This window comes from Pelobates fuscus, chromosome 4, assembly GCF_036172605.1.
Source record: "Pelobates fuscus isolate aPelFus1 chromosome 4, aPelFus1.pri, whole genome shotgun sequence".
In the NCBI taxonomy this organism is placed as follows: domain Eukaryota; kingdom Metazoa; phylum Chordata; class Amphibia; order Anura; family Pelobatidae; genus Pelobates; species Pelobates fuscus.
This window is the reverse complement of record NC_086320.1, coordinates 301,372,177-301,398,982: the sequence shown is the minus strand read 5'-3', so window position 1 is coordinate 301,398,982 and position 26,806 is coordinate 301,372,177. Positions and strand designations below refer to the sequence as shown.

General features: G+C 41.4%; 1 protein-coding gene across 1 annotated transcript in view; it reads left to right on the top strand.

Annotated features, from left to right (window-relative positions):
• The window catches only part of CALCR (calcitonin receptor), a 404,852-nt gene extending 378,474 nt beyond the window's left edge, over positions 1–26,378 (top strand). The window contains exons 11-13 of the mRNA XM_063452257.1: positions 5,198–5,416; positions 9,311–9,352; positions 23,576–26,378. Coding sequence (XP_063308327.1) covers positions 5,198–5,416; positions 9,311–9,352; positions 23,576–23,797 — 483 coding nt within the window. The 3' untranslated portion in view covers positions 23,798–26,378. The remainder of the gene's footprint in view (positions 1–5,197; positions 5,417–9,310; positions 9,353–23,575) is intronic.
• Positions 26,379–26,806: the final 428 nt, after the last annotated feature.

Here is a 26,806-nt window from a genome sequence, read left to right as displayed (position 1 = left end):
ACTCCATTATGCGGGTGTCTTGGAGGCGTCGGGCACCGGGGGCGTCATCTACCGGTAGGTTATATAGATTGTGGTAGAACCCTTGGAAGGCGCTCAGAATTTTATCAGGAATTTGGGTGGTCGTCTGGTCTCTGTTTTTAATTTTTGTGATCTGGCACATCCTGCGCCTCTTCTGTAGAGCTCTGGCGAGTAAACGGCCACATTTGTTTGAATATTCGTAGAAGAAACGCTGGGATTTGCGGATCGTGTACTGGAGTTTGCGTTGGAGAATGTCTCTCAATGCTCGTCTCGCGTCTAGGAGAGATCTGTAGTCCGTGTCGGTCTGGGAGGCCTTATGGGTGGCTTCCAGGGTCGCTATCTGCGCTGTTAGCTCGGCCACGCGTTGGCGCTGTTGTTTTTGTCTGTGGGTGCATAGTTTAATCAGGTGTCCCCGGATGACGCATTTGTGCGTTTCCCACACCATCATCGCCGGAGTCTCGGGGGATTCATTTTCTTCAAAAAATGTTGTTAGTGCCGTCCTGAGTTCCGCGATTACTGGTGCGTCATTGAGGATCGATTCATTCATCCTCCATTGACGGTCTCTTGGTCAAAATAGTGGGGACTCGAGTGTAGCTGAGACAGGCGAGTGGTCAGACCAAGTCATTGGCCTTATCTCTGCCGATATTAACTTAGGCAGAAACTCCTGGGACACGAAAATGTAGTCCAGCCTGCTATATGTGTTGTGCACCGTGGAATAGTAGGTAAAGTCCTTGTCTGCCGGGTGCATCACTCTCCAACAGTCCACGAGTCCGGAGCCCCCGAGGGCTCTCCGGATGGTCTGTAGGCATTGGCGCGGGAGGGAGCTAGCACCTCTGGATGTGTCGTTCTTCGGATCCAGGGCCACATTCACATCCCCAGCAACCACCAGGAATCCCTCTCTGAATCTCTCTAACTTAGTCAGCGTCTGTCGGACAAACCTGCCTTGGTGGGTGTTTGGGGCATATATGCTTGCGAAGGTGTACGAGCAACCAGCTATTGTGCCTTTGACAAACAGATAACGTCCCATGTTGTCGGCTAGAGTGTCGGCACAGTCAAATGGTATCGTGCTTGCGAATAAAATTGCTACTCCCGCCTTCTTGGCTGTCTGGTGATTCGCGAAGAACCCCACTGGGTATCTTGAGTCTCTTAGCGTAGGGTTTTCCGTTCCTTTGAAATGGGTCTCTTGGAGAAAGGCGACTGACACTTTTTCGGCCCATAGAGTTCGCAGCAGGTGAGATCTCCGCTCGGGGGCATTCAGACCCCTGGTGTTACCCGTCCAGACATGCAGAGGAGCGGGCGTGAACCCCGACCCCATGGCTCCGATCCTATCAAGGGAGGGGGGTGGGTTAGGGATAGGTGTAGGGAGGGGGAGGTTTGTTAGGCCCAATACAGACCTGTATGAGTCGGCACCTGTGGCGGGGGTGTCGCGTGCGCCGCCCGATAAGAGCGTCCCACGCCCCCCCCGTCAACCTTTGAGTGGTGCCTGTCAAGGGGAACTGGTCCCTTGGAGCACAGTAGCAGGCAATAGACAGTATATAAAAAGAGTGTGATCAAAACTACAAACAAATGCTTTTCTCTTTAGTATAGTAACAATCAGAAAGATAAACCAACTATCACTCACCCCCCTGGCCAGTGGGTCTTGACTTTACGGGAGGCATATGGTTCCGGTCAGAGAGACATTGTTTTGTAGGCAAGTTGTGAGTGAATGTGGGCGGTCGTCACAGGGTTGGGTCTCTGAACTCCTGGGGGCATCTATCATTCTCAGGGGGGGCAAGTCCACCGGGAAGGGTCGGGTTTGTCAGGGTTCTGTCTCTTCCTAGGCACATGTATATCGGGTCCCTGAACGCAACCGTCAGTGCGAGGGGTGGCTCATATCTTCTACGTTGTGTGTTTGTGGGGGTCCTAGGGGGCCTGGCTGTACGGGGCGTTGTCGCTCGTCTAGTGACTATGCGTCGCTGTTTCTCACTACTCCGTCTCCCGGGCCTAATCATATATGCGTGTCTAATGTGGGCCGTCCGGTCCCTATCCTGATTTGTCACCTCCTCAGGTAGCAATCACTCATCTCTCGTGGGTGTCCCTCGGTCTAGTTCCACAGAACAGGTCAACAGATATCATGCATTAGAGCCCCTGTGCCCAGGATATGTCCCCCCCTCTCCCTCTGATACATCATAATATCATACAACATGTCTAACAACGCATATACTTTGTGCTTGAGCCCATGCGGGACAAATGTCTCCAAAAGCCAGTCTGAGGTAATCCCCCATCCCTGGGTTGTGCCATCTCTAAACCTTATGAGAGGGCTGGCGGCATTTTAGTTACATTGTCAAAATGGGGCCCCAAATCGGGCCTGTGCCAAAAAACGTGTTGGGTTGCTGCATCGCTGCCGGGATTGTAGTGAGTCCGCGTGTATGCTTCCCGCAGGCAACATCGTCCCTTCGTCCCCCCACCCAAATCCCCCAACTGGGGGCTGCATGTGTAGGCCACCCCGCCTGTGTCCCTCGTGCTCAGTGATGGCAGCTCAGGGTAGTAGCGCACCAGTCTCCAGGTTCCCAGTGTCCCCTCCAAGCCCAGGGAGATGGGGAAGCAGTTGATGGCATTAAGTCCCCCTGTCCCTCTCCCTCCCCAAGTGTCCAGACCCTCCCCCGTTGCCTTGTGGTCTCCCTTGCCCATAAGTATGTATGTCCCCATGTGTGTTCAGGACTCACCAAATCCCCGTCTGATCGGTCGCTCCTCGGAGATTACTCTTCAGGGCCCTCCGGGCCCCCTCGTCGACGTGGTAAGGCGTTGTTGCCGGGTGTAGGTGCCGGAGGGAGCAGCGGAGCTAGAGGATCTCGTCGTGTTGCCACAGCTTCCTCCAGGATCCAGTTCCTAATTCTAACAGACGGCAGGCCCAGTGTTCGTAGCATGTGTGGAATATCTTCCGGCCAGCGGGCCGTGAGCCATGCGTTACCGTGTTTCACTTGGAGGCTGAATGGGAAGCCCCACCGGTACGGTATACGTTTATCACGGAGGGTACTCGTCACCGGTCTCAGGGCCCTTCTGGCGTCTAGTGTGAGGCCGGACAAGTCCTGAAAGAGTGAAATTTCGGCTTCGTGGAATCTGATAGAGGTCTGTTCCCTTGCTGCGGCCATTATTTGATCTTTCACGCCCTGAGAGGTAAGGCAGCATATCACATCTCTGGGCCTGCCATCCTGTCTCAGTGGGCCTAGTGCTCTGTGTGCCCTCTCCATGCGGAATGCGTCAGGGGCTTGGTCCCGCAGTAGCTGGTGAAATAGGGCAGTCAGCGTTGTCTGGAGCTGATCTGCGTCCGCTTCTGGAAGGCCCCTAATCCGGATATTGTTGCGCCTACTCCTATTCTCCAAATCTTCCACTTGCCTGCGCAGCGTTAGGAGCATGTTACCTTGTCTGGTAACCGCCACCTCTGTAGCTCTGTGGTGCTCGTCGCATCCCTGGGCTGCTGTCTCCATTTCGTCCACTCTTTGTTCGAGCGCAGTCAGGTCTGAGCGCATTTCAGCGAGCTCACCACGCATTGCGGCTCGAATTTCCTGCACTAGGGTGCCAGTGTCTGCTTTGGTAAGCATGCTGGCAGAGATGTGTGCCAGTTCAGCTCTGATTTGGGCTAGTTCACTAACCGGAGCGTCTTCTGTGTGGGGCTCTCCCGCGCACTCCTTGCTTGGAGAGGCGGGCGCCATTTTGTGCTCACTGTGCTGTCTCCGCGTGTCGGGCGGTGTAGCGATGAAATCATCCATCGGGCCCGTGTGTCTCCTCGGTGAGTCTGTTCCCACTGTCTCAGCTGTCAGCTGCCTCTTATTGCGGACCATTTTCTCCCGTTTTCGTAGCTAGTTTTCGCTGTTTAGGTGGCCAGGGGTGCGGAGCTCTTTCAGTGTGTGTCCTGCACCATGCTCGTCCAGGCCACGCCCCCGTAAATCCACATGTTTCTAATGCAGATTTTTTTGTTTTTGTTTTTATCAACGAAAAACTCCAATACCAGGCTAGTGGTTAAGACTTGTTTATGTCCCAAAGCCATGATGAAAAAATTGATCTGGAGAGAGTAGCTTAATAAAAATACCAAGAATATGGCAATTACAAATAAAGTCTATTAAACACGATTGATAGCTTCATAACATGAATACAATAAAAAGCCCTAAGCATGTTCTCATTCCTCTTTTAGGAATCAGTTTTACAAAGAAGCTAATAAATTGTTTAAAAAGGTGGAAATGTGATAGCTTATATGTTATCAATAGCACCACATCGAATATTTCATCTCCTTCTCTGGAAGGTGTCATTGTAGGGATCATAAATCCAATTTTAAGCACAGAATGTGACATACACTGTAAAATGCAAAGGAGATTAATGGAGTGATCCATATACATTTGTTATGGACAGGGATGGATTAATTAATGAATTTTTTTCTGAAACTGTGTAGCTCATTTGGGATGCTGGGATAGACATAAAAAGCATGCGCGTCTTGCACCAGGTGATCTAAACTTGAAAGGATCTATGTAAATAAAAAAAATAAAAAAATATATAAAAAAAAATATTATATATATATATCATTAAATAGAATGTTGCCACCAAAGATAAAGATAATGTAGGTCTCTGTTTTCTGTTTTCTGTTAATAACTGTCTGAAAAATGCTTTCCTAAAAAAAGATTAAAATGATTATATGAATAGTGCATATAATAGCACAAACAAGACTTCAAATAAAATCATATTTAAATAAATGTATTTAATGTTAACTCAAGAGCTAAAAGGGCACTTTAACCCCTATAGGACGGAGACAATTGTCCATGTTCTGAAGCAAAACAAAACCTTGTATAGATTTGTTCCATCATAATTTAAGGTTTTTTTTTCAAGGGCCCCCATATATATTAGATAATGTTTTTCGAGACACAAGCAACTCTACCCTATTCTTACCCCTAACCCTACCATAACCCTAACCGCTGATTGTGGCCCTTTACAGACCAAGAACGGCCATGTGAAAAAATATATATAAACATTTATTCATGTAAAACATCACAATAAAAATAATGTAAAAACTTTGTGAAATAAACAAAGCACAAACATGAATAAACAAGCTTATTTTATTTTTTTTGTATTACTTTGATTTGCTTGCTATACTGTTTACATTTGCTCAAATTAGAAATAAAAAGTGCTGAAAAACTGTTCTTCTTTCCAGGTCAACTTGTTTTTCCTTCTCAACATAGTTCTAGTACTTGTGACAAAATTAAGAGATACCCATCGGACAGAATCCAACATGTATATGAAAGCGGTCAGAGCAACTTTGATTCTTGTGCCATTGTTAGGAATCCAGTTTGTTATATTTCCATGGAGACCTGAAAATCGACTTGCTGGAGAAATCTATGACTACATTATGAACATATTAATGCATTATCAGGTATCAGTGTTTTTTTTTATAAATATATATGTATCTTTATGAACATCTTCAGAATGGGTTCTAATAGTAATCATATGGTTCTCCCTAACTCAAACAGTAAATTACATAGTTAAATATTTCTTTGTCAAAGGGGTCTGGAAATGTATTTGAAGTTAATCAACTGTGAAAGAAACACTTTTAAGCCCACTAGCCTGCCAGCTGCCTTCAGCCATATACCCTGCATGCAGGACTCCTGGAGATTGAGGTTAGCTCTGCTGAGTTCCGCGGAGCCATGCAGGGCAGTGCTCAGTCACTGAGAGTGTAAACTTAGTGCTCAGAGCTAATGAACGCAGTCCTGAACTGAACAATCAAATTTATCTTGCAGGAGAATGCCTAAAATATTTCATCAAATTACAGTGAGCAGTGCCAGGGCAGTCCTGGAACCATAAGCGTCACAGTGGATGGTAGTGATAATGGTGCTTGAAATGATTTCCAAATCTACTTTATTCAACAAGAGTTAATCTTCCCATTTTAAGGATTTGCTTGAACTGTGCAGTAGCTGAAAGAGTCAAAGAATAGCCACCCTTGCTGACTAGTGCTTAGGCCTTCCTTACTTGTCTTTCATTGGTTGGACAGTGTTATAACTTGGATTTTCTCACAGGTAGACACTTTTATGTCAAATCCATCTATGATGAGTAGGATCATTATAGAATATAATTGCACTTATTTTACACATTAAACCTTTTAGATTATTTTTGTTAAGGTCCATGCAGAATTAAGTTAAATATATTATTGCAATATTTCACGGTCTGCCCTTTTTTCTGAAGCAAATTGTTTCAATGTAACAAGGTTAATTTGTAAAAATGGCAATTACTATTGAAATCTGCACTTTTTGTAAAATGAAAAAAAAGAGGACACACTCATCTCATATAAAGCATTCCAGCAAGCTAAAGTGCTTTAGGGGTATGGAGTGTCCCTTTAAATTTGATGTTCACTTGGAATTCCCAACACTTTTCACTTTAGTGAATAAACTTGTCTGTGTTTAGTGAATAATTATATTAGTAGCTAAATCCATGTTGGTAAATTCTTCGTCAAATTAGCTATTTAATTTATCATTTAAGTCACTCTATACTTTAAAATTCTTTGCTTGTTAAATTAAGGATATTAATTTGGTGGTCAGGTTTAACATTTTATTGTTTTTTTGTTTTTTTTACAATCTTTGTTTTATTGAGGCAGAGTGATAAACACATACATTATTTAAAGCGTAAGTAGAGAATTAACAGAATCGTGTAATCAAGTCAAGATAAAACATTCAACGGTAAAGTACCTCGTTTAAATTTTTCGTCTTCGTGCGTGTCTGTGAGGATGTGTGATATGCTTGGTAATGTATAGTTGCGAGGTGTGTGGGTACCACTGGGTTGAGTGGTATGCTAGGTCAGTTGTCGCTAGGTAGTCGGGTCTGACTTTGTCGTTGTGACACCATCATAAGTGTGGTGGTACCTGTTGCGTTGTGTAGTAGATGCCTTACCCCTAACCAAGGAGGCCTGCTGGGGGGTGGTAGGGGCTCAGCTTGGTAAGTTGGGGCGTTAGTGTGGGAGTGGGTCTTCTGTGGGGTTAGAGACTGTGGGTTTAGTCATGGCTCGAGTATTCCAAGGACGTTCCACAGTGTGTGAGGCGTGTGTATAAGGCTTAGTTGTGGTTAAGGCAACTGTTGTCATGGTAAGCAGTGGTAAAGGAAACAAAAAGAAGAGTAATAACAGCTTTAGGCAGCGTACGGTATTAGGTCTCTGCGTCTGATGTCTCTCCCTCTTCCAATGCGTGATGAGTCTGTCTAGCCGGTGTGTTGGGCTGTGCGTTGGTAAGAGCCCCAGGTGCCCCTGGGTATATGCTCAGTCCCAGTGTTTGACGGAATGCTGCTGCATCTGTTGTGGAGGTGAGTCTTAGAGTCCTGCCATCTGCTGTTGTGGCCGTGAGAGCTCTCTGCAGTTGTCAACGATATTCCACTCCGGCTGCCCTCAGTTGGCTTGTGATTGCCCATAGAGATTACCGCCATTGCAGGGTATTCCTGGAAAGATCTTGGAAAAAAGTCAGTTTGGATGACTCAAAGTCCATGGGGGTTTTGCCCTTCACGGCTACTAAGAAGCGGTTCCTGTCCGACACCGAGTGGCAGCGTACTATTATGTGGTGAGTTGCTTCCGTGGGAGCCTGTCTAGATTTGTTGATCTTGTAGCAGCCGTCAAACTGGAGTTTTTTAGCCTGTGAGTGTAGGAGGATCGTTTCTACCAGTCGCCGTAAGTAGTGTGGCAGCTCTGTCTGGCTTATTGTATCCGGGACACCTCGGACTTTGATATTGGGTAGTCTGTTGCGGTCCTCAGTGATATCGACCCGCTGTGTCAGGGAAGTATGGAAGTGCTGTAGGCTGTGCATTTGATCCCTCATTTCACGTACTTCCCGTTGGAGCTCCGTAACAGTGTTCTCTGTGACTTGCGTGCGAGCCTCCACCGCCTTCACATCACTGCGGACCGTGTCGGCCGCTGACATTTGTCGCAGCTCCCTTAGGAGGTTGGCAATGTCTTTGGTGGCAGGAGCATGAGGGTCCTGTTCCGTTAGTGCATCCAGGAAAGTCGGCGTCGCCGGTTGCGTTTAGGGCGGCTGGCGGTTTTGCTTTGTGCACGCCAGTGTCTGGCTGGGCCGCAATATTTGGTGTCATCGGGCGCTGTAGCATCTCCCCTATATCGTGGGAGTCCTTGCTGGGGCCAGCCTGAGGTTTCTGGGTCCCATGATGTCTGTGTACTGTGGAGGCCTGTCAGGTAGCCAGGGGGAGCTGTAGAGCTCTAACAGTTCTTCTTCCAAGTCCCGTGTGGTGGCCCGCGTGGTCTTGTACCCAGGGTAGGCCCCGGACTTGCGCCGAGTTTTCCCGCCCAATTTCGGGTACAGGAAAGGCATGTGCCTATTGCTCACCCTTTCTGGGGTATGGTGAGTGCCTTCTGGGGTTCCAATGCCCGCGGTGTATCCCTTATTTTGGCGTTTGTTGCGGTCGGCGCCCGGAGCTCCTAGCAGATGCGTCCGTTCGCCGTAGGTGCTAAGCCCCGCCCCCCCCCCCAGGTTTTACATTTTGTCTAGATTTTTGAAAGTCAGTTAGTATTGTAAATTAATTTTGCCTAGATGGTGATGGTCTTTGTTTATGCTAGAGTGTTCCCAAATGATGTGACATTAAATTTGGAAACCGCATCTTGATGCTCCAGAGTTCAGACAGTTCTGTATTTCCCTTTAAAACTCAATTTTATATTGCCAGGATAATGATAAAAATAATTAAAGGGACACTGTAGGCACCCAGACCACATGACCCTTAACCATGAGAATGTAATTATTGCAGTTTTTATAAACTGCAATAATAACATGCTAGGGTTAATTCGTCCTCTAGTGGCTGTCTACCAAATGGCCACTAGAGGGACTTCTGGGTGGATAAGCAACTTTTGTTCACCCTCACGCTATGCATAAGGTTTTCCAGCATCACCGGAAATCCCCGTAGGAAAATATTGAATAATGCTTTCCCATAGGGAAAAACTAATGTCAGAATGGCCATTGCTGCATATGCTTATTAGGTCTCTCCCGCCAGCTGACATCGGCAGGGGAGGAGCGTGGGTAGTGCTGAGCCAGTGCTGAGGGACGTCAGCGCTGAACCCAGGTAAGTGATAGAAGGGTTATTAACCCCTTCTTCACCACAGGGGGGTGGGATGGGGAGGGGTCTTGACAGAGGGGGAAGCTATAGTGCCAGGAAAACGAGTTTGTTTTACTGGCACTATAGTTTCCCTTTAAGTAATTTGAATATATGTAAAATAGGTTTAACATTTAATTAGTTTGTTCAGTTCTTTGCTCTTATCTTACTTACATCATTTTCATTTTTTATTTTAGGGATTACTTGTCGCAACAATTTTTTGTTTCTTCAATGGAGAGGTAAGATTCTCAATACATTTCTTAAAATTGTAATGTAATGTAAATTTTGTTAAGGCTAGGATTGTGTATTAAAATAAGTATTTAAACAAGACAAAGACAAGAAAAATCATCTTCTTTTTTATCTAATATCACGAATGAGTAACACAAGTCAAATATGTTTTATTTCCAGGAGATTAGACGATCCTTTATACATTTATAAATCCTTAAAGGCCCTTTTACAACCTAGCTCTGCTACTCATATATACTTTTCCTGTATTCCATGATATACAGATTAGTCTGTTGCCTTATCTCACAATTAATTAAACCAACAGTTTAGCAAATCTAATCTTTCACCTCTCCCCCTATTAATTGTAAGACTCATATATTTGTCTGGAACCCTTTTTTAACACTGCAAAATAGATTTATGAAAATGTAAATCCAAGCAGACAAAAAGCAGTCACGTGAAACCTTTATTATCATATATTACCAGATCAACAATTTAAAAAAAAAAAAAGAGTTGCTATTATTATTATTATTATTATTTTTTTTTTGACCATCTTCAGTTTGATTTTTAGTGTGAGAAGAAAAAGTTGATACTGTGAAAGAGGTTATGCATATAGAAGAAAATATCAGTACAAATCATTTGGGCACTATTATGTATTCCTTAACACAGGTGAATAACTAACTAAAAAGTGGATAAACGATCAGTAATTATTTATATAGAGTATTGAGATACTTGGCACATTGGGGTCACTAGGAGTAAAGCATGTGCCTCTGAGAATGTATGGAAAACTGAATGTCTGTAGGTCAGGGTAGTGTGAAGTGCCATTAGGTGAGACCGTAGCAAGTGAAGTGAAACTGATGTGGTTAAGTAATATGTGACAAGCAAAGTTTGTCGCCCGTCACACCACATGCCCACCCACTATCCACTCATGAGACATTGAAGACTAGAACATCTTAAGGGAAAATGGATGGGGAAGGGGGTAGAGAGGACGAGGAAAGAAAATATAGAAAAAGACAGGGGAAAAAAGGAGAGGGTAGAGGGTAACAAGCGGAGGGTTATGCCTCTTTAATAGCCCCAGGCCCTTTGCAGCACTACACGCCACGACCCCGTCTCATCTCTCTTTGCTTGTTCATTTATCTTGGTAACATAATGGGAAATTATGCAGTCGAACCCACTCAGAAGCTGATCAAAGCAGTGTGGCTATGCTTTAGAGGAGAGTTACAGTAGTCGGATAGTAGTTACTTAGTTCACATGTCACCCCAGTGCCTCTATTTGAGTAGGGGGACCGAATTTGAGGGGGTACGTCTAGGGCAGATCAGCTCAGGTTCTGTTCGTGTAATGTTTCAGCGCAATCAACAGCTCATATTGTCCAACATCCTCCCTCTAGTCATTGTGTCAACTATTATCTCTATTATCTTGGCATACTCTGCTATTAGTGTCCGAGTCCCTGACATCACAGGTTCATATCTCTCAGCAGGACTCATGCCATGTTCCAGGTCAACCAACAGTCAGAAGGAATGATACTATTCCCACGGGAGTGGCCATTGGTCTTCAAAGCATGTCAAGCATCTTTGTGTGGAGCTCAAGCTTTGCACCTTATGTGTTGGTTGTAGCGTGTTTGGAAAGGAAGTCCAACCAGGGGGTCCATGTTGCCATGGATTGCTCAGTCCTACCTCGGAGAGAGACTGTCATTGATGCCATTGCATGCAATTCCTCGACCTTATCCATCCAATTCTAGACAGTCAGAACATCCGTTTTGCACCACCTGGTGGGAATGAGAAACTTGGCTGCTCTTAAGAGGTGTCTGAAACATAGAAACATAGAATGTGACGGCAGATAAGAACCATTCGGCCCATCTAGTCTGCCCAGTTTTCTAAATACTTTCATTAGTCCCTGGCCTTATCTTATAGTTAGGATAGCCTTATGCCTATCCCACGCATGCTTAAACTCCTTTACTGTGTTAACCTCTACCACTTCAGCTGGAAGGCTATTCCATGCATCCACTACCCTCTCAGTAAAGTAATACTTCCTGATATTATTTTTAAACCTTTGTCCCTCTAATTTAAGACTATGTCCTCTTGTTGTGGTATTTTTTCTTCTTTTAAATATAGTCTCCTCCTTTACTGTGTTGATTCCCTTTATGTATTTAAATGTTTCTATCATATCCCCCCTGTCTCGTCTTTCCTCCATGCTATACATGTTAAGATCCTTTAACCTTTCCTGGTAAGTTTTATCCTGCAATCCATGAACCAGTTTAGTAGCCCTTCTTTGAACTCTCTCTAAGGTATCAATATCCTTCTGAAGATAGGGTCTCCAGTACTGTGTACAGTACTCCAAGTGAGGTCTCACCAGTGTTCTGTACAATGGCATGAGCACTTCCCTCTTTCTACTGCTAATACCTCTCCCTATACAACCAAGCATTCTGCTAGCATTTCCTGCTGCTCTATTACATTCTCTGCCTACCTTTAAGTCATCAGAAATAATCACCCCTAAATCCCTTTCCTCAGATGTTGAGGTTAGGACTCTATCAAATATTCTGTACTCTGCCCTTGGGTTTTTACGTCCAAGATGCATTATCTTGCACTTATCCACATTAAATGTCAGTTGCCACAACTCTGACCATTTTTCTAGTTTACCTAAATCATTTTCCATTTGGCTTATCCCTCCTGGAACATCAACCCTGTTACATATCTTAGTATCATCCGCAAAAAGACACACCTTACCATCAAGACCTTCTGCAATATCACTAATAAAAATATTAAAGAGAATGGGTCCAAGTACAGATCCCTGAGGTACCCCACTGGTGACAAGCCCAAGCTTCGAATATACTCCATTGACTACAACCCTCTGTTGCCTGTCACTCAGCCACTGCCTTACCCATTCAACAATATTGGAATCCAAACTCAAAGATTGTAGTTTGTTGATAAGCCTTCTATGTGCAACAGTGTCAAAAGCCTTACTGAAATCGAGGTAAGCAATGTCTACTGCACCACCCTGATCTATAATTTTAGTTACCCAATCAAAAAAATCAATAAGATTAGTTTGGCATGATCTCCCTGAAGTAAACCCATGTTGTCTCTGATCTTGAAATCCATGTGTTTTTAGATGTTCAACAATCCTATCCTTTAACATGGTTTCCATCACTTTCCCCACTACTGAAGTTAGGCTTACTGGCCTATAGTTGCCCGACTCCTCCCTATTACCTTTCTTGTGAATGGGCACAACATTCGCTAACTTCCAATCTTCTGGGACTACTCCTGTTATCAATGATTGGTTAAATAAATCTGTTAATGGTTTTGCTAGTACACCACTAAGCTCTTTTAATAGCTTTGGGTGTATTCCATCAGGTCCCATTGACTTATTTGTCTTTACTTTTGACAGTTGAAATAGAACCTCTTCCTCTGTAAACTCACGTGTAATAAATGACTAATTTATCCTTTTTCTTAACTGAGGTCCCTTTCCTTCATTTTCATCTGTAAATACTGTCAGGGTACCTGTGGTCTCTACCTCCGAAAGAGGTAGAGACTTAGCTGTTCCTCCATCCAGACGGCCTGATGGCTCCCTTCCCCAAGGTCTATCCGGTCATGCAAGGCCGGCCGCGAGGGAGTGACTGCCTTTTACAGCATCTAGGCAGGAAGTTGTCATCAGGACACTCCTCCGGAACGACCTGTCACTCAATTGCTGCAGGACCAATCAGGACGCCTCGGAGGCGTGGTTACTGCTCTGAACAGGGTATTTAACAGAGCTTCTTTCATTAGCTCATTGCCCTGTCGTGGTTCTAGCTTGTTCTAGTCACTCAGTGCTTGTGTATTCTATTATCCCTTTTGGTTTTGACCCGGCTTGTTTACCTTACTCTGCTTATCTCTGTTACCCTTGATTCGGCTTGTCTCTCGCTTACCTGTCTTCTGTTACCCTCGACCTCGGCTTGTCTTTGACCATTCTATACTGTACTACTTACGTTAGTCCGGCCATTCTAAGGTCCGGTATACGTATCTGGCTACTGTTTGTACTCTGCGTGTTGGATCCCTGTCCCGATCCTGACATTACGACAGGGCCAATGGATCCTGCAAGTACAAACAGTCAGCTGGCTTCTCCTGATCCTAGGTTTGAAGCCATGGATCACAGAATGGATCAGATGGCGCTTGCGCTACAGGCTCTATTATCTCGTGCCAATAACCCACCAGAGGAGATACGTAATACCCCTGTTTCTCCTGTCGGTTCAGGTCTAGAGGTAGCCACAGTGGGTGCTTCTTCTCGCATTACCCCCCCAGTACGCTATGGTGGGGCTCCTGAGAAGTGTTGTGGTTTCTTAAACCAAATTAGTATCCACTTTGAATTGCAACCTCGCTCTTATCCTACAGATAGGGCAAAGGTAGGATTTATTATCACCCTACTTATTGACAAAGCTCTGAGATGGGCCAACCCATTATGGGAGAACGATAACCCATTAGTTTATAACTATAACGCCTTTGTAGCTGCTTTTAGAAGAACATTTGACCCTCCAGGTAGTAAGGTTAATGCAGCCAGATTACTGTTGCGTCTGAAACAGGAGAACCGAACACTGGTGGATTATGCACTAGAGTTCAGGTCACTGGCGTCAGAAGTCAAGTGGAATGAGCAGGCGTATATGGATGTATTTTTGAATGGCTTATCTGAAGTAATCCTTGATGAGGTTGCTACCAGAGAACTCCCTGAGAATTTAGAGGATTTAATTTCGTTCATCTCTCGTATAGATGAACGTTTAAGAGAGAGACAGAACACTCGAGAGAGGAACCGGAGACCTTCTTTTAGGTTAGCCCCCGCTTTTCCAAGTCCTGACTCCACGGTATCTTTGCTTCCTGAACCTATGCAGATAGGGTATACCCGCCTCTCTGAGGAGGAAAGACAGTACAGGAGAAGAGAGGGTTTGTGTATGTATTGTGGAGCTAAGGGTCATTTACTCTCGAACTGTTCTAACCGCCCGGGAAACGCTCGCACCTAAGTCTCTCTAGAGGACAGGCCTTGGGTGTTTCTATTTTGTCCTCTACTCCTAATTATAAAGATCACAGGCTTCTGCTACCAGTTTCCTTAACTTGCGGGAGGGAAGTAGTAAGGGCTATGGCTTTGATAGATTCCGGTGCTGCTGAGAATTTTATCGACCAAGCCTTTGCTAGTAAAAACAATTTCCCATCCCAGCTAAGGGAGACACCCTTGGCCGTTGAGGCCATAGATGGTAGACCACTACTAGACCCTGTTATCTTTCGTGAGACCATACCCATTGATTTAAATGTTGGTATCCTACACGTGGAGAATTTATCTCTTCTGCTCATTTCGTCTCCTTCCGTTCCCATAGTTCTGGGGTACCCATGGTTGAGAGAACATAACCCTATTATCGATTGGGAGTTAGGGGAGATACTCTCGTGGGGCCAGGGCTGCCAGGATCGGTGTTTGTGCAAGGTTTCTCCATTAGCTAATATTAACATACAGGAGAATCCTACTCAGTCCACAGAAAGACAAATACCAGACCTTTACCTAGACTTAAGGGCAGTGTTTGACAAGAAGAATGCCGATTCTTTGCCGCCACACAGGTCATTTGACTGTAAAATTAAGCTTCTACCCGGGACTATGCCTCCGAGGGGCCATGTATATCCTTTGTCTGTTCAGGAAAACTCGGTTCTAGAGGAGTATATTCAGGAGAATTTAGAAAAGGGATTCATCAGGAGGTCTTCTTCTCCGGCCGGGGCGGGGTTCTTTTTCATTAAGAAGAAGGATGGCACGCTGAGACCTTGTATTGATTACCGAGGCTTGAATAAAATAACTGTCAGAAATGCCTATCCTATCCCACTGATTACCGAGTTATTTGATCGTCTTAAGGGCTCCAAAATCTTCACCAAGTTAGATCTCAGAGGGGCTTACAATTTGGTGAGAATCCAGCAAGGTCACGAGTGGATGACGGCATTCAATACCCGGTATGGCCATTACGAATACACTGTTATGCCATTTGGACTATGCAATGCTCCTGCAGTATTTCAAGATTTGATTAATGAGGTACTTAGGGAGTTTCAGCATGATTGTGTTATTGTTTACCTGGACGACATACTAATACACTCTAAGGAGATTGAGACTCACCATAGACAGGTCAGAAAGGTGTTACACAAACTTCTGCAACATGGTCTATACTGCAAATTGGAGAAGTGCAGTTTTGATCAGTCTCAGGTAGACTTTCTTGGGTACGTGATTTCTGGGGAAGGTTTTAAAATGGATCCTGGTAAACTCCAATCTATTTTAGACTGGCCTTTGCCCAAAGGACTCAAGGCTATCCAAAGGTTTATTGGTTTTTCCAACTACTATAGGCGCTTCATTAAGGGTTACTCCTCTATCATTGCGCCTATTACCAATATGACCAAACAAGGGGCTGATACTAAGTTCTGGTCTGAGGAAGCTCTTGGTGCTTTTAAGACTCTCAAGGAACTTTTTGCCTCAGCTCCCATTCTAGTTCATCCTGATACGACTCTGCCTTTCTTGCTCGAGGTCGATGCTTCTGAGACAGGAGTTGGGGCTGTTCTGTCTCAAAGGTTAGGGGTGGATAAACCGTTACACCCTTGTGGTTTCTTCTCTAAAAAAATTTCTGGGCCTGAGAGCAGATATGACATCGGGGAGAGGGAACTGTTAGCGGTCATTAAGGCTTTAAAGGAGTGGAGACATTTACTGGAAGGGACACTACACCCTGTTACTATTCTTACGGATCATAAGAACTTGTCTTATATTGGGGAGGCTAAGCGCTTGTCCGCCAGGCAGGCTCGCTGGGCCTTGTTCCTCACTCACTTTAATTATGTACTTACGTATAGACCTGGTTCTAAGAACTCTAAAGCCGATGCTTTGTCTCGTCAATATGAACCATCCACTATAACTGAACCACTTCTGTCCTCCATAGTTCCTAAGGGGAATATCATCGCGAACACGAATCTCAGGATTCACTCTCCATTGCTTTCTGAGATCATGAAGTTTCAGCATTTGGCACCCAAACAGACTCCTGGGGATCGACACTTCGTTCCTGCCGCTCTCCAACTGGAGGTGCTACGCTGTCTCCATAACAGCAAGGTGGCTGGGCATCCTGGCATCCGCAAGACTTATGCGCTGGTCTCTAAAGATTTTTGGTGGCCTGACTTACGCAAGGATATTAAAGAATTCATCGGGGCATGTGAAGTTTGTACCAAGACCAAGCTACCCCATTCGCTTCCATGCGGATTTCTGCACCCTTTAGAGGTTCCTGAAAAGCCTTGGTCCTGCCTGGCAATGGACTTCATTGTTGATTTGCCTATCTCTAAAAAGCAGACTGTCATCCTCACTGTGGTAGACAGATTTACTAAAATGGCTCACTTCATTCCCTTACCTAAACTCCCATCTTCGCCCGAATTAGCGGAGATATTCGCCAGGGAGATTTTCCGTTTGCATGGGATACCTTCCCAAATTGTCTCTGACAGAGGCTCCCAATTTGTTTCCGGTTTTTGGAGATCATTCTGCTCCCAACTAGGCATCAAATTGAATTTCTCCTCTGCCTATCATCCTCAGTCCAATGGAGCTGCTGAACGCACTAACCAAAAAGTTGAACAATATTTACGTTGTTTCGTTTCAGAACACCAGGACGATTGGGTCGGTTTGATTCCTTGGGCGGAGTTTGCACATAACAATCTCATTTGTGATTCTACGCATTCTAGCCCTTTTTTCTTGAATTATGGCTTTCATCCTTCCATCCTTCCTTCGGAGTCTTCTTCTCAAGGGATACCGTCGGTGGATGTTCATGTTGCCAATTTAAGAAAGTTGTGGGATCAAACTCGACAAATCCTTCTGCACAATTCTACGCTGGTTAAAAAACACGCTGACAAATGTAGAAGGGCAGCACCGGTGTTTGTTCTAGGCGATAGAGTATGGTTAAGTACTAGAAACATTCGGTTAAAAGTGCCGTCCATGAAGTTTGCTCCTCGATATATTGGACCTTACAGGGTACTGTCTCAAATTAACCCAGTTGCGTATCGTTTAGCGTTGCCTAATGCCTTACGCATTCCTAATTCATTTCATGTTTCCTTGCTAAAACCATTAATATGTAACAGGTTCTCCTCCACGATCGCCCCTCCCCGCTCAGTTCAGGTGGAGGGTCAGGAGGAGTATGAGGTCAATTCCATCGTTGATTCTCGAATCTCCCGGGGGAAACTGCAATATCTGGTCGATTGGAAGGGATATGGTCCTGAGGAGAGAAGTTGGGTACCTCAGGAGGAGGTGCATGCTCCCCGTCTCTGCAGGGCGTTTCACTCTCGATTCCCTTCTCGCCCTGGTGTATTCTGCCCGGTGGGCGTATCTGAGAGGGGGGGTACTGTCAGGGTACCTGTGGTCTCTACCTCCGAAAGAGGTAGAGACTTAGCTGTTCCTCCATCCAGACGGCCTGATGGCTCCCTTCCCCAAGGTCTATCCGGTCATGCAAGGCCGGCCGCGAGGGAGTGACTGCCTTTTACAGCATCTAGGCAGGAAGTTGTCATCAGGACACTCCTCCGGAACGACCTGTCACTCAATTGCTGCAGGACCAATCAGGACGCCTCGGAGGCGTGGTTACTGCTCTGAACAGGGTATTTAACAGAGCTTCTTTCATTAGCTCATTGCCCTGTCGTGGTTCTAGCTTGTTCTAGTCACTCAGTGCTTGTGTATTCTATTATCCCTTTTGGTTTTGACCCGGCTTGTTTACCTTACTCTGCTTATCTCTGTTACCCTTGATTCGGCTTGTCTCTCGCTTACCTGTCTTCTGTTACCCTCGACCTCGGCTTGTCTTTGACCATTCTATACTGTACTACTTACGTTAGTCCGGCCATTCTAAGGTCCGGTATACGTATCTGGCTACTGTTTGTACTCTGCGTGTTGGATCCCTGTCCCGATCCTGACAAATACCGAACAAAAATATTCATTGAGGCAGTCAGCTAGACCTTTATCCTCATCTACATACCTTCCTTCTTTTGTTTTTAATCTAACTAATCCTTGTTTTACTTTTCTTTTCTCATTTATGTATCTAAAAAAGGTTTTGTCCCCCTTTTTTACTGACTGTGCTATTTTCTCTTCTGTGTGTGATTTGGAAGCTCTTATAACTTGCTTAGCCTCTTTCTGCCTAATCTTATAGGTCATTCTGTCTTCCTCACTCTGGGTTTTTTTATAATTACTAAATGCTAACTTTTTGTTTTTTACTATTTTGGCTACATCTGTGGAGTACCACAGTGGTTTCTTGAATTTTTTGCTTTTACTGACAAGCCTAATGCAATTTTCTGTTGCCTTCAGTAGTGCAACTTTTAAATAATCCCATTTCTTTTGGACTCCATTTAAATTGCTCCAGTCTGATAATGACTCCTTTACACATATTCTAATTTTGGAAAAGTCTGTTTTTCTAAAGTCTAAAACTTTTGTTTTTGTGTGGTGTGACTCAGTCACTGTTCTTATATTAAACCACACTGACTGATGATCACTGGATCCTAAACTTTCACCTACAGTAATATCTGATACCAAATCTCCATTTGTTAACACTAAATCTAGTATGGCCTCTTTACGAGTTGGCTCCTCAACGACTTGTTTTAGAGACAATCCCAGTAGGGAGTTTAGAATATGTGTGCTCCTGGCACAAGTAGCTATTTTTGTTTTCCAATTTATATCAGGAAGATTAAAGTCACCCATGATGATAACTTCCCCCTTCATTGTCATTTTAGCTATTTCTTCAACTAGTAGATTATCTAACTCTTCAATTTTTCCTGGGGGCCTATAAATCACACCTACACGAGTTACTGTGTGATTACCAAATTCTAACGTAACCCAAACTGACTCTATGTTCGCCTCACTAACCTTTATTAGGCTAGATTTTATGCTATTCTTTACATACAGGGCCACCCCTCCCCCTTTCTTGCCTTCCCTGTCTTTTCTATATAAAGAGTACCCTGGTATTGCTATGTCCCAGTCATTTTTCTCATTATACCATGTCTCAGTAACAGCGACTAAATCTACACTATCAGTTGCCATTATTGCCACAAGTTCATGGATCTTATTCCCTAAACTGCGAGCATTTGTAGACATGACTCTAAGCTTATCATTTTTTAACACACTTGCTACAGGCACCTTCTGTCCTTGTTTTGGGGGACAATTGGATTGATGTTTTATCATCTGGTTAACGATCTCTTGTATGCAGGCAGGCGAAATTATTTCATAAATAGATGGACAGATTTATAGACAGAAAAATAGATGGATAGACAAATTTATATAAAGACAGACAGACAGATAAATAAATAGATATATAGATAGATAGACGGAGGGACCATCAGACGGATAGACAGATGGAAACCTGCACTGACATCATGCAAACAGCTGATCTAATGAGGTAACAATCACCACATAACAGAGGATATACATGCCAATCATCACTGCTTTCCTGTTCACTTTTTGTAAATATAATTATTCCCTGAACTTACCTTATTTGGCCCTTGGAAAAACTCAACTAACAAATTTCACAGTACTTTAGAGTTATAGAAAGAGGACATTTGAAGGCTGTGAGTCGTGAAACCATTTTAGAAAGGATCAACTTTTTACAGAACAAATGCTAATGTATATTTTAAATATACAAAGCCTGCAAGTCCATAAAGTAAATACTATACAAAATAACTTTTGTGCTATAAAAAAAAAAAATAATAAAGAAATACATATCAGATTGTTGTCCCTTATTCTATTTTCTGTGCCTATCCTGTTTTCTGAAACTAATTATATACAATAAGGGATACAACACATAAAAAAATATATACATAATAGTGTAATTAAAATGATTTTGTGGCATTTTGTTATGTATATGTAAAGGCAGTATGCTTAGTTGTGGTAGGGGCATAGATCTACCCCCTCCCAGCTACCTCCTGCTGTTCTGACGACATTGGAATTCCACCCATCTCTCCATATAATAACCGTTCCATAGGTGGGCCCTCTTTTTCAGGCCTACCCGCTCATCGGTTTTGGCACACCACAACCAATTTGCTCTTGCTGGTATAGCCCAAATCTTATTGTATGCCCTCGGCCTTTATCCCCGACCACATATAAATATAGAAATATTATTATACTATATATTGGTTCAGCACATTTGGCCTACAATTGACCACAAATAAATATATATATTATTATTTTTTATTTTTTTTTTAATGCCAGCTTTATAACTCTCTGTGTTGAGTACTTGTGCTGTAAATTTAACTGGCACTGCAATTCACTATATCTATATCTCTAGACTTTTCTCAAACTGCAGTATGACCCACAAATTCATATTAATTATATGTGTGTTAGTGGTTCTTGTTTGGTTTGTGTAGTCAGTTAGTGAACACCACTTGCATACAAAATATGCAGCCTAATCGGTTACGAATTGTTTCAGGCATATTGAAAAACGTTTTTTTTTTTAGAAATGACACTTTAAAATGTAATCATTGTTTGTTATTATCAGCCTGCGAATGGACCAACTTCAGTTCCTTAAGAACTAAACCACATCAAACTGAATATTGTGTTTATAATCTGAGAAATCACAGATTGTGCGTCACAAGAACACTCTCCCTCGCAAATGCACACCAATGACTGTAGGCTATTAACCTATTCATAATCAAATCTTTTAGCAACATGTTTCATGTTAAAATGCAGCCATGGTTGGAATTGAAAAACCAGTATTAGGAAAGGTAATTAAATGTGTGATTGCTTTTATGACCTTATTAACTGCTGGCGTATATTACTCTATAGTGCGGTATAGTTATGTTAATCCATGTAAAACACATGATTATTTGTATGTGATAAAGAACTGCATGCCAACATATTCTAGACTGTGTCTTCTAAATAACACAGGTATAGGTAATTAGATCTTGTAGGCAACAGTAGTGAATGAGTGTATATTAGTTCTAGTAAATAGGTAACCTCCACATTCTCAAGATGTACGTTCACGATGCATCTCCCAATCCTTGCATTATTACAGTGTTTCTGATGTGTATACCATTAAATGTATTTGCTAAAATGCAAATTATGCAGAGTGAGCATTGTTACTGAAATACGTGCATTCACATTTATGTTCATCAATGTCCTTGAACCACAATCAAAAGCAAAGCTGTGAAGAAAATGGTATTTGCATAAATATGTGCATGTGAAAATAATTGTCAAAAATGCATTTAAAATTAGGTATTTTGTATAGAATTGCGTTGGCAGTTTCCGTTCATTAAATTGTGTCATTTTTATTTAAGATGTATTTTGTTTTCTGAAACTTTGCATTTTATTTATTGAAATAATGATTTATCAATTAATGCATATTCTCTTAACCCCTTAAGGACACATGCCATGTGTGGCATGTCATGATTCCCTTTTATTCCATAAGTTTGGTCCTTAAGGGGTTAAGAAAGATTGGATGCGTAGTGCTTACCTTCTAATATTATGAAAGGTCTTAAAAAAAAAAAAAAAAATAGAACCTAAGACACAGTTACTATCAGTGTTTCATTGTCTTAATCTAAATTAGAATGAATTCATATTAGGATCACATAAGGATCATACAATGCAGAAATAATCTCTTGCGGTTTTTACATCAGTTGTTGGCTCCAATTAAAAAAATAAACCAATTATAAGCCAAACTAACAACAAATATCAGGCACTTGTGTGAATACAAAAATCCTACAAGAATCTTGATCATTTACCATGATAAATTGTGAGCTACTTATGAGTCTACTTCACAGAACTGTTTTCCAGGGCCGTTGCTAAGTTCCAAGACTACCTGAGGCTTAAAAGAACACTAAAGTGATAGGAGTATAAATATATATTCCTAAGATTGTAGTGCCCTAGTTGTTGACAGCATTGGTAAGGTTAAAAAAGATAGTTTACTTAACTTTTTTTCTTCGCACCACCGGTCTCCTCCATGAAGCTCCACCTCTCTGGCTGAGATCAACAAGATTGATGATCTCAACCAATCCAATGCTTTCCCATAGGAAAGCATTGAGAGGCTAGTGTGCATGCGTGGCAAAATGCAGCACTGCGCCAATCAGATGGGAGACCATATGGCTGAATAGCAGAGTTTTACTCTACTATTTCATTGAAGCGACTTTGGTGGCTGTCATATTGAATAGAAAACCCTGAATAGAAAACATTGCTGTTCCTGCAGAATGGCAGTGTTTTCAAACTTCAGCCTTAAAGCTGGGGGCACATTGAGATAAAGTGGTCTGGATGCCTATTGTGTTCCTTTAGCCCAAAGCAAAACGTGCGGCATCACACTTCCTTTTGCCCTCCCTTGTCTCTCCCTAAATCCATTAGAAGCATTCACACATTCTTACCCAAAATTAAACTGCTTGGACCCTGTAACTAGAGTCACTGTGGTCTCTCCCATAGTTTATTCTGCCTCTTAATTATTTAACCTGTTATCCCAACACAGATCAGTTAAAAAAAAAACCAGACCCACTCCTATTTAGTATGACAAACATACTACAGACAAACACACTAATTCACAGAGACACATGTAAATACACACTCATGCATAGACTTTTTACAGGCACATACACACATGCAGACAGAAACATTGAAATACACATGCAAAGACAGACAAAAATAGAAATAATCCGGCATAGCCAGACAACAAATAAATACTCAGGAATGCTTGCACATACAGAGATACACGACAAGACACACACATGCCCAGTAATATACTGTCGAACCCATACAGTGAATCACATCTATTTTTCCCAATTTGGGTGATTCCTAAATATAACACATATCTATAATTTTACAGTTACATTATATCTGACAATACACATACACAGATAAAAGCAGATATTATGACAAACACATACATGTAAAGAGAAACATACAGGCACACCCATGCACAAACAGAATCTCTCATATGAACCATGACATGCAATCATAAATATTCATGCACAGGGACACACTTACACTCATGTACAGACACAAATAATATCAGTCATGCACAGAAGCAAACTAAACTATTATCCACTAATTCACAGACAAACTAACACCACACAGATACCAATACAGATGCACTCATAGAAAACTGAACGGATCTACTCAGTAAAATACATATACAAACTAAACAGGCTCAAAAAGTAATACAATAAATATTCAGAAGAATCATGCAATGCTTTAAAAATGACTGGGTATTGACTCAGCATATATACGGGATATGCTAGAGACAGGAGCACCCTAATTTACAATATGTTTTTATATTTTTGTAGGTGCAAGGAGCTCTTAAAAGACAGTGGATGCAATACAAAACACAATTGGGCCAGAGACGTCGAGAACACTGTTCCACGCGTTCTACATCCTATACAGCTACATCCATAACAGAAGTTCCCATATACCTCTACAACCATGATTCCAACAGTGAACAATTAAATGGAAAATATGGAGAAGACTCGGAAATCACAGCACTTAATTCAGGAGACTCGTACGAATGATCCTCTTACGAAGCAGACAATTATTGCTTTCAAATTAATGACAGTTCTGTTCCATCTTGGAAACAAAGCCTTTAACATGAGTGTCAATCAGACCACTTACTGAAAGGAGCCACTACGCAAACAGTTATCTGGAGATATCCAGAATTTACTTGTGACATATGGACAAATCGTGGCTTTAATTGCTACTTAAATAAAATACATTAAAAAAATAAATGAAATAGGTACTTGAACAGGGATATCTGACATCCAGAAAGAAAGATTTTGTCATATCCAGAGAATAAAGTTAAAAAGGGATTGACAAATGTGGATTTAGAAAGCTTTCATTTGAGCATAGTAGATGGCAGTCTATAAAGAGACAAATTTATAACATTAAGAAAAATGTTATGGTCTTATTCTTGCTAAACTTTAAACTTCTATTTTTTATGGTTTTACACAGTAGTGTTGCATATTAGAAAATTATATTCTCTAATCAATTATGTGAAAGGCACAGTGCACAATTTAAAGAATAACAATACTTTGGTGCTAGGTTATAGTTTGATTATTTTTTTTTTATATAATAATCGTTCTGGTTTATTTTCACAAGTATGGTACCTCTATTTACAACTGCAGTCTTAGTAGATTGTTACATGACTTGCCTTGTACCATTTCACAAGTATGGTACCTGTACGTTCACCTGCAGTCACAATAGAATTGGTATGTGATGTACCTCGTACCAAATAGTCATAGGGAATTAAAAGGTATTTCAGATATACTTGTTAGACAAGGAAATCAAAATTCAGATTTTCATTTCAAGAAATCATCAGGTTTGGTAATGGACTTTGATTATGTTACCATGTATGAATGTGTATGACGGAACGCTCTCCTGTTGGAAAGGAAAATAGTGAAATATAGTATTTTCTAGGATATTTTGTCTAATGGAGTTTAAAAGGGTTATTATTGGGAAATACTTTTTTTATCAGTTAAATCCGTGTAAGGCAGCTTACGATGATGAGATGTAAGTTATTTTATAGTCTGTATAAAAGAAAGGTTACTTATTTTTTATTAAGCCTATGAATTTAATTATTGACTATAAAGAGAACGAAAAGGTATTCTGAGATTAATATATACATATACAAATATATCTTACAGACAATTTGTAAATCTAATATACAAATATATTATAGACATCCTATTTTTCTAAACCACTGGTTTTAATTTGCTTTTCTGATTAAAAGTCTAGTACATTATCCGGTCTTCTGATTTATACCTGATGTTTGTGTTGTTACTCGTATCACTACACATGTTCAAGGGCTAAAATATTTTTGACTGCACATTGAGCAGAATGCAATATTAAAGCTATCTTTAGAATAATTACAAATCACTGTGAAGTCTAAATCCATTTTATTGTTTTTCTCATAGTATACATTTATATCTGCTTAGTGTTACTCCCCGTTGATGAGATTAACAATGTTTGAAGTTTAACAAATTTATTGATTTACTTTTCTTTTTCTATCATACCCGCTGGACCCGATTGCATTGCAAGCACACTTTTTACCTATAATATAAATTTGACCCATGACATAAGCCAAATGAATTTTTTAGTTGTTTTTATTTTTTATTTTTTTTAATATATATTCATACAGAAGACATTTTGAGTTACAAATGTGTACAGATTAATCATTCATTCAATCAAGTCAAGTGATATTATATCATTTATAAATCTGATTACAAACAGATGTCAGTGGCTCCTATATTTTACTATATATGTAATTAGTACACCAAGCCTTGTTTCATTCATTCATTAATAGTGGCTAGCGTGACGTATTTATCTCACAAATCCATCTGCATGTTTAGTGTTCACTGATATGTTCACAGACCTATACTCGGGTTAATAATTAAGACTCAGTGGAAGACATATCAATCCATGTCTAGATAATTTATTAGTAACTTATAAGTGGTATCCTTATTTATGTTAAAACATTACTCGTTGTATGTAATATGCAACAATGCTTTATTTTAGTTGTGCAGATATGGAAAATTATATTCAACTAAATTTTTGTGTGAAAATGATAAAATGTAAGAGAATTAATCAAATCATACATTTACAAATTAATTTGCAAAGATAAATACTAAAAATTTTCAGTGTAGACTTTAAATAATTACGCTATGCTCCTAAAAAAATAAAAATGAAATAAACGTAACTCCTGGCAAACTCAACTTCGGCAGAATACAATAATTCGCAATATGTTCAGCAAGCTTTTAGGTATTTTCACACATTAAAGGGTCCAAGGTTGACAATCACACAGCCATATTCAATGACCAAGGATATAAAAAGTTGTTAATTTTATTTTAGTTCAGATATCTAAGAAACAATAAAAGAGCATTTGAAAATAAAACAAAATCTTTTTTTACCTTTAAAATTGCTTCTTAATTGTTTCTTGTACCTCAAGTAGTAAAATGCTTTAAAAATGCAAAATTTATCTTTGCTTTACTGTGTATATTTAAGAAGAATTGTGTAACTAGACATTGTTAGCTACACACTCAGTGCTTTCTCACCTTACAGCCAATGAAATAAAATTGATTGGTTAGAAATCTTGAGAAATGTCTTTGTTTTTGCTAAAAAATAAAGGTAAATTTATTGTATTAAAAAATGAAAAAGTAAACTATCTGAATTTTATTTTGACTGATTGCAATTTAATGATGTGCGTGTTTCGTTGGGTTTCAGGAGCCTGGAAATCATGTACAAAAACACATGGATGGTATTTTTTAAAGTAAACAATATGTAGGCCATTTATAGGGTTATTATTAATTAAAGTGGCAATTCAAAGTGAATTTAAGGTCAGCTGTACGCTCAGTTTGGCTACTCAATCTGGCTTTAATTTTGGATTTCACTTTAAATTCCATTAAGTTCTCACTTTAGTAACTAGCACTGTTAGTGTCTCAGTTAACATTTTTGAAACATTTTATAGTCACTTGCGTCCTGAGATGACGAGAAAACCCTACCATAGTGCTACAACCTAATTTCTAAAC